Raw genomic sequence first — 7,234 nt, 5'->3', positions numbered from 1 at the left:
AAAGCCGGTCATTTTTGTGTTAGTTTACTTATGTTTATGAGTTTATGACGATTAACTTATGATCAGGACGTCTTCAAAAGAGTGGCTGACATGGGGGCTATTTGTAAAGAAAAATTACCAAAAGTAAGGGTACCAACAAAGGAGGAACTATTCCTGCAGCTCTTAAAATCACTTTACCAAAAACCTATTGGTTCTTTGTTTAAAATTGACCTAATGGGTAGTAAATTGTCGGATTGATAAGCAATAAGAAAACACATCATAACTTCTAATCAACCCTCTTTTCTATCACTTTTTTTCAAAAAAATTCATATTTCGCAAAACTACATAAGTCACTCGTAGCAGACAGAAAATACATGAGTTGCTGCGTTGCCACGATGGCAACAAATGTTTAAAAAAAGTCGTACAGCCCTATAGACTCCTGGTCGCTTCACGGCTGTGTTGGCTTCCCTATCCCGGTTTCAGGGTAAACGTAAGCCGATTTTCAGAGATTTTAGGGCGGAGCGGAGCCTGTCAGAATTTTGGAAGTGGAAACGTTAAAAAGAGCCATCTAGGCTCTCAAAAGTAGCTGAGCGTAGTAGCTGACACACTCACTAGAGGCGCTTTTTTAAGTTTCCAAATCGGCTTACTTTTACCCTGAAACTGGGATAGGGAAGCCAACACAGCCGTGAAGCGACCAGGAGTCTATAGCTCTGACCAAGTTGGACACAAATGAGATTTTCGCATTTGCGGAGAATGCGCAACGCAGGATGTCCAACTGCTCCATTGCCAACAAACGCCACGATACGTATATGCTTCCTCTCTAGTCCCTCATTTCATGGCAATAAGACGAATTTTGTCTATTGCCACGAAATAATTTTTTTTTATTCGACATTCGCGCATGGTTAAGTTAGGTTAGGTTAGGTTATCTGTGTCAAGTTTTTTACAACTGTGTTTCAGCAGTGTTAGCCGAATGGTCAGCGATTAATGTCACGATGCGTTAGCATGGCATTCGTTTCTCTGTCGGGAGGGAAATTTTTATTTGGAGATTACATCAAAGGTTGTGTTTCACGGAATAATCAGAGCTATAGAATACTGGTAGCGCCACTGCCATGTTAACTCTTCCTCTCGGAAATTTTCTCTGAGGCTGAAGCCAACTTTAGCAATCGATATTGAAAATCGGAGCTAGGATATCGATCTTGCCCCTTGCCACTCCTGCACTTTTCCTTCCATTCCTATTACCTTGCCTATACCCTACTTCCCCACACATCCGACGTGGCGCTTATAACTAAGGAGCAGGGCAGGCAAGCAGGCTTCACTTCCAGAGAAAAAAAGCAAGTGTTCGCTTAATGAGTGGCGGTACCAGTATTCTATGGCTCTGGAATGATTGAAAAGAAAAATGTTGCGGGAATTAACCGAATTATGCACATGTAGTTTTACCCTATTTAGTAGTTTTCCTAAACATCTCCTGTGGAACTTTGTATGAAAACGCATTTCGTGGATTTCGTGGCAATAGACTAAATTCGTGTTATTGGTTATTGCCACGAAATGTGAGAGATCAGCGAGGAATTATAGGCGTTTCGTGGCAATAGACAATTTTCTCTTTATTGCCACGAAAGATGTCGTGGTAATAGACAGTTTCGACCGTCGCGCCACGACATCATTTCGTGGCAATAGATCTAATCTTTTTTTTCACGTCGCGGGTCGCGCCATACGTTGAATTTTAAATTAAATATAGGGGCATTTGATTAAGTTAATAATTATTTGTCCATGTTTATTGACTTTATTCTGATACTCCCACAAAAAACTTAGATTGGCCGAAGTTTTGATTTTTGACGCAGCTAAATGACAGTAAGGAAAGAACCATAATAGCCGTAGGCATACCAGAGTATGGTATGGCTATTATCAACATTAGGGAAAAGAAAATCTTTTTTCGTTTTCATAACCTGAAGACAGGCTGGTTCTGCCGCACCCATCAACCTTTTGAATCTTCGGTGCTTTGTGTTTACTGTTTAAGAATAAGTAAGATGCTTGCAAAACAATTTTCAACTTCTTTTAGCAAAGTCTTTACATTAGTGCTAATTGTTTCATCCCAGATGTTTGACACAGTACAAGGTAATTTGAATGATGATATGCTATTGTTTGTTTTTTTCACTTTGTGTTAAATGTTTCTTCATTTTAAATGTATAGGTGGTGGCCATGGTGGTGGTGGTAGTCAATATTGTTTATCATCTGATGGTTTTCATTCACCAGAGTGTGGTCCAGCAGGTATTCAGTCTCCTCCTGAAGTGACAGAAGAAAACACAATTAAGGGAACAGGGTATTTTACTTGGAATGCCACAAACATGAACCTTGAAATGTATGTTGAAAGGATCTCACACAACATATTAATTATTCCAAAGACCTTCTTCCATTTATTTGTTTATTCCTATTCTGCATTGGGTTCAATTGCTTTCAGAATATATGATGCATTTTATAATTGTGTAGCTATACCCACAAGCTATTTCCAAAATGTTTTACTCAAGCATCTATCAAAGTTGATTCTTTCTTTGTTGTATGGGTTGTTGGTGATTCTCTTTTCATGGTTACTTGTTTATTATGACAGCACAATACCAGGAGTATTTCCTCCAACTCCTATTTCTCCTAAAAAGCTCAGGTAAGTACTATATTTATATATATGAATTTTTATGCTCAATGGTTTCAATATAATATTTATTTTAGGATGCAATCTGGTCACACTTTTCACCTGGGCTACTTGCTTGGTCTCATCAATGGTATTATTGTGTTTGGATTGACATTCTGGGAACAAATTATGCATTGAAATCATAGCTATAGAAATGCCATCTTGTATATCCTACTTCACTAGTCTTTGGAATCGTTTAATGTCCTATAAACTTGCGCTTTAATTTGCATGCATTTGCCATAAAGCTAGATTCTTAGTTGCATTTAATGTAGTCTATTATGCTGACTGCCTACCAAAAAACAAGATGCCTAGCTCCCTCCTTGTTCATTGTAACCAAATACCACTCTTGATTATTTTTGCGATGTAAGTAAAAAAAAAATACTTATTACTTTCTATGCGCTTGATTCGAATCGTTACTATTAAAAACACTTCCTTTACAAGCTGTATAAATGATTAAATACACATTTATTTTGAATTTGATGTACTGTGTATTTCATTCGGCACACAAGAAGATATTTAATTGCAAGTGATGGATATAAATGAAGTGTAACACTAGGTTAACAAGGCAGAAATAAAACTAAAGTAGCTCACTCGTCATTCAACTCTTTGAACCTCATCATGGCCAACTTCTTGACGCTTTGGCGATAATCATCTCCTGCAACAGCATACGTTTTCATCCCCAATCCAGCTTGGGCACTGCGACGATCAGCCTGAAAATGAAAACACAAATTAGTATAAGTCCTAATTTGAAGCAAACCGATCTTATTCAGTTGGAGACCATTACCTCAATAATGGTGGTCCTTCCTTGATTGGATTTCCCGAGGCCTTGTCCTTCTTGCCAACCCATTTTCTGCAGCAATTTGTTCCCAACATTGTTGCTGGTCAACCCGCTCTGCGATGGTCGTTCGTAGTCGGATGCAACAGTTTCTGTCCGGGATCTCGAGACCGACTCCTTATGGCGGACAAAGGGTCATTTGAATTAGCAGAACGCAGGACAAACGTAGAAGATGGATTTTCAAATTTAGCTGCTGTGTTAACAAACTTGTTTCTTGCGTTGATGATTCGGCTCACTGTCCCCATGCTTTTTCCTCCTCTCTTTGGCACGGTCGCGATACGCAATTGGTGTGTTCTGCTTCTTCCAAGCTTCAAGATTCTCCCTGTGCAAATCCGATAACTGTTGATGTTTAACCAATGTTTCTCGGTTAGAAAACTGTCGTTTGCACAACAGACACGCAAGCTTGGTCCAGTCAATCAAGCTCTCCAGGAGTTCGGCAGCTTTTTTTTCATCGTGACCATCACTATCGCTATCACTGCCGTATGCAACGAGAGCTGAAGCACCTAAAGGTTTCTTGTCAGCTAACTGTTTCCTCTGCAACACTTGAAGTACTTCGTTAAGACTGGACTTGTCTGACGGCGGTGGTGGTGGTTCAGGCTCTTTTCGTCGTTCAGGTTCTGGTTCATATGCAGGAGCTGGCACTGCAACTTTCGTCGATTCCTTTCTCTGGTTGAGTGTTTTAGCCCATTTTTCCATATCTTTTGCAATTTTCTTTGCAACGGTAACCTAAATAACATACATATATCGGGATAAGTACTTAATCACTAAAATCGTATACTACAATTACTTTGTCTTGTTTTTCTGGTTTTTCTTTCTTGTCTTCTTGGGTAGAGGTTAAAGGTGCCATTTTGCTTTCGTCGGCAGACACAGGAACAAAACTGTGTTTATCACTATCCCAATAACAAAACTGCTGAGTTTGTGGATTGTAGAAGTATTGGGTTTTGGAGTCATAGTAGAGATTTGTAGCTGTGTCATAGTAGTAACCGGATTTTTCATCAAAAACATATTTGCTTAAGTCGGGCGCTACTGCCTTCTGCGATTGGGCTGTGGTTGATTGCAGCTGATTTGCATAGTACTGCGTGTAGTATCTAATTAAAATCGATAACAATAAATACATTTTTTTTTCGTAGTAAGACATCCAAGAGCATATATACTGCAAATAAGAAGCGTGTTCTTCTGGTGTTTTGGCATATAGTGAAGCCGAGTACTCTGCCAATCGAGGGATTTCCGAAGCAGTGAAGTTGTTTTCATTTCCAGACACAGTTGCCTGTGGGCCATTGTTAGCATTGCTAACAGACCACTGCGCCGCGGCAACAGCTGTCATTCCTGCCGGAGCCAATGAGTTGGCGGTGGCAGAAACTGAGGCAACTGGCATGGACGAATTTCCTTGTTTGCAGTACGACACCATTACTAAAATGAAGTGAAGTTACAAAAAATTGTTATGTCATTTTAGAAATTATAACCATCACCTTCACGGCCATCGATTTCCAGACGTCCTACATCAGACAAACCAGCGAAAAGACGCATTGCGTCATTTGTATTGTTCATCTCAAAGTAGCAAACTCCCCTCGAAATGTTGTTTAAAGGATCACGACCGATACGGACGGACTTTATAGGTAACGTGGCGACACCTGGAACGCTTTGCAAAATGCTCAAAACTCTGTCTTCATTGGTTAGGACGTCCATATTTCGTAATAATACAGCTGCAAAAAATTTTTTTTTAGTTAAATACCAATTTCGTAACACAATCTATCAGCCTGTCTCAAAACTAGTTTCTACTTACTGCTTGTGGGAAAGTGAGAAATCTCTCTCTGAACATCATTCATCAACTCAGATTCACTCCTGGGTGATTGGCATTTAAAACATATTTCTCGACGCTTGAAATTATGTTCACCGCACTAAAAAAAAAAGGAATATTAATATTATACCTCGAGAGGATATCTGAGTAAAACAGAATTACATGAATGCAAAACCAATCTTGAGCTGCTTTTGCAGCTTTATCATTGAATGAATCTTTTGAGATACTGTACTGAAGAGTAGCTTGATACTGGTTTTCCAAAACAAGACATCCCTGCAAAAAAAAAATACCATGTGAAATTGACTGAATAAAAAACAACAATCCAAGTCCCCATTTGAACTTGGTAACGAATATTTGGGTAATATTTGATTTAGAGAAGATGACATCCCACGGGACTGCTAGGGACAACAGCCAACCGTGTCCCCACAAATGCGGTTAGCGCTTTGTCGTGAAGTGGGGGTTTGATGCTACCTGATTGACTTCCATCCACCGTTCAGCTTCGGGTAGACGATTAAATTCAACGAACGCGAATCCACGCGAAGCACCTAGAGGTTGGGTAATAGCACCCAGAAATATCCAATAACAAGTGCTCCATTATTGTATTTGTATACAGTCCAATCCATTTCTCCATCATTTAATCTGGAATCCCCTTCCATGAGCGCACTGTTATAATTTTGTTGATCATCCTGTGTACGTCCTAAGGTTTTACACCTGAGGTCTCCCTAATTCAACTAAATTTTGCGTATTGTCGATAGTACCCTACCCGTATCTTTTCTCCGTATGAGTCGAATATCCTTAGCCACAAGTCCATGCATCACAATGTTTGCTCGAATCTAAAAAAAGGAATGCCGTACATATTAATAATGGGGGAAGGGGATATTAACAACAAGTCACATACCTCGTTTTCAGCTACATGGAGAGGTAAATTGCTGACCATGATTGTGTTGTTGGGTGCAACAGCTCTCCAATTATCTGTTCTTTCATATTCTCGTTCACGATGATCACTAAATTAAGGAAAATAGACACCATTTTAATTTTTTAAATGATTTTGATAAAATTGTAATTTACTCATATGTTGGCCTTTCTCGTTCTCTTTTACTGCGATCACGACTTCGACTTCTTCTTCTATCAGCACGGCTACGACTCCGACTACGGCTTGAACCTGAGTCACTACTCCAGTCTCTTTTCTTGTTTCTCTCCCGTCGTCGCTTTCTTTCTGCGGATTTCGATCGGGACCTATGTTTTTTTGTTTTAAAACATTTTAATTTATATTTTCAGTTAAGGGGTACATTCACAACAATACCTGGATCGTCTTCTAGTTCTATCTCGATTTCTCTCTCTATTTCTATCCCAGTCTCTCTCAGTCTCCCTTCTTGTTTCTAGAGCAATATGGTACTGTTCACCTGGAGGGCTTATTTCACCATCTTCTTGTACGATTGAGCCCTCATGATTCATCCTATGTGGGGGAAAATGAAAGTTAAGATAACAATACACAAAAAAAATTTCAAATAGTGCATATGCACTGTAGCACATTAACAATAAATAAATATCTATCCAAAATAATGATAATAGATTATCCATGTAGAACATTAAGTAAAGGTTTTAAAATGTAAAAATTAAAATTTATTCTTTGCCCATACCAATATCCATAAGAATGTTCCCCTGTGTAGTTGTTTGAGTTAGCCATGTCTAAAGTTTCTATTTCGTAAAAATCTAAACGGAAATAATTCGATTTTCCACTGGACCACGATAGGTAACCTTTACGAGACGTATTTCTGTCGAATAAAATTAACACGACAGAAATTTAGAAAATGCCCCACGCTTTCTTAATCAGCTTGTTAACACGTCGTTGTCCCTATTTTTTTGCCACAAAACCACTGTCGTTTAAAGTGATGCGAGAGCCCTCTGGAAAGCAGATCAGAAGTAGAAACTATGGAAATCA

General features: G+C 39.0%; 2 protein-coding genes across 3 annotated transcripts; one reads left to right on the top strand and one right to left on the bottom strand.

Moving 5' to 3' along the window:
• Positions 1-1,648: 1,648 nt before the first annotated feature.
• On the top strand, positions 1,649-3,139 carry LOC124209794. 2 transcript variants are annotated; one of them, XM_046607990.1, is made up of 4 exons: positions 1,650-2,091; positions 2,167-2,335; positions 2,582-2,632; positions 2,698-3,139. In XM_046607990.1, exons 1-4 carry the CDS (start codon positions 1,872-1,874, stop codon positions 2,795-2,797), a joined length of 540 nt encoding a protein of 179 aa, XP_046463946.1. In that variant the 5' UTR covers positions 1,650-1,871; the 3' UTR covers positions 2,798-3,139. The 2 variants fall into 2 exon arrangements, with proteins under 2 accessions (XP_046463945.1, XP_046463946.1); XM_046607989.1 differs by having other exon boundaries at positions 1,649-2,091; positions 2,167-2,632.
• Positions 3,128-7,202, bottom strand: LOC124209791 (RNA-binding protein 5-like). Its single transcript, XM_046607983.1, has 14 exons — positions 6,933-7,202; positions 6,596-6,748; positions 6,361-6,528; positions 6,191-6,296; positions 6,056-6,125; positions 5,764-5,837; positions 5,455-5,565; positions 5,278-5,392; positions 4,964-5,197; positions 4,649-4,904; positions 4,282-4,582; positions 3,702-4,220; positions 3,444-3,611; positions 3,128-3,369 (listed from the first exon to the last, which is right to left on the bottom strand). The coding sequence occupies exons 1-14, from the start codon at positions 6,977-6,979 to the stop codon at positions 3,247-3,249; spliced, it is 2,445 nt and encodes an 814-aa protein (XP_046463939.1). The 5' UTR covers positions 6,980-7,202; the 3' UTR covers positions 3,128-3,246.
• Positions 7,203-7,234: the final 32 nt, after the last annotated feature.

This window comes from Daphnia pulex, chromosome 12, assembly GCF_021134715.1.
Source record: "Daphnia pulex isolate KAP4 chromosome 12, ASM2113471v1".
In the NCBI taxonomy this organism is placed as follows: Eukaryota; Metazoa; Arthropoda; class Branchiopoda; order Diplostraca; family Daphniidae; genus Daphnia; species Daphnia pulex.
The sequence above is the reverse complement of the archived record's forward strand: the minus strand, read 5'-3'. Positions and strand labels throughout refer to the sequence as shown.

Excerpts from the sequence above, each read along its gene's own strand:
- LOC124209791 (XM_046607983.1), bottom strand. The coding sequence starts at position 6,979 with ATGGCTAACTCAAACAACTACACAGGGGAACATTCTTATGGATATTG. Across the intron at positions 6,297-6,360 it reads CGAGAAAGGCCAACATATGA|TGATCATCGTGAACGAGAAT; the intron begins GTAAATTACAAT and ends TCCTTAATTTAG. Across the intron at positions 5,838-6,055 it reads CATACGGAGAAAAGATACGG|GTGCTTCGCGTGGATTCGCG; the intron begins GTAGGGTACTAT and ends CCCAACCTCTAG.
- LOC124209794 (XM_046607989.1), top strand. The coding sequence starts at position 1,872 with ATGGCTATTATCAACATTAGGGAAAAGAAAATCTTTTTTCGTTTTCAT. Across the intron at positions 2,092-2,166 it reads GATGTTTGACACAGTACAAG|GTGGTGGCCATGGTGGTGGT; the intron begins GTAATTTGAATG and ends TTAAATGTATAG. Across the intron at positions 2,633-2,697 it reads ATTTCTCCTAAAAAGCTCAG|GATGCAATCTGGTCACACTT; the intron begins GTAAGTACTATA and ends TATTTATTTTAG.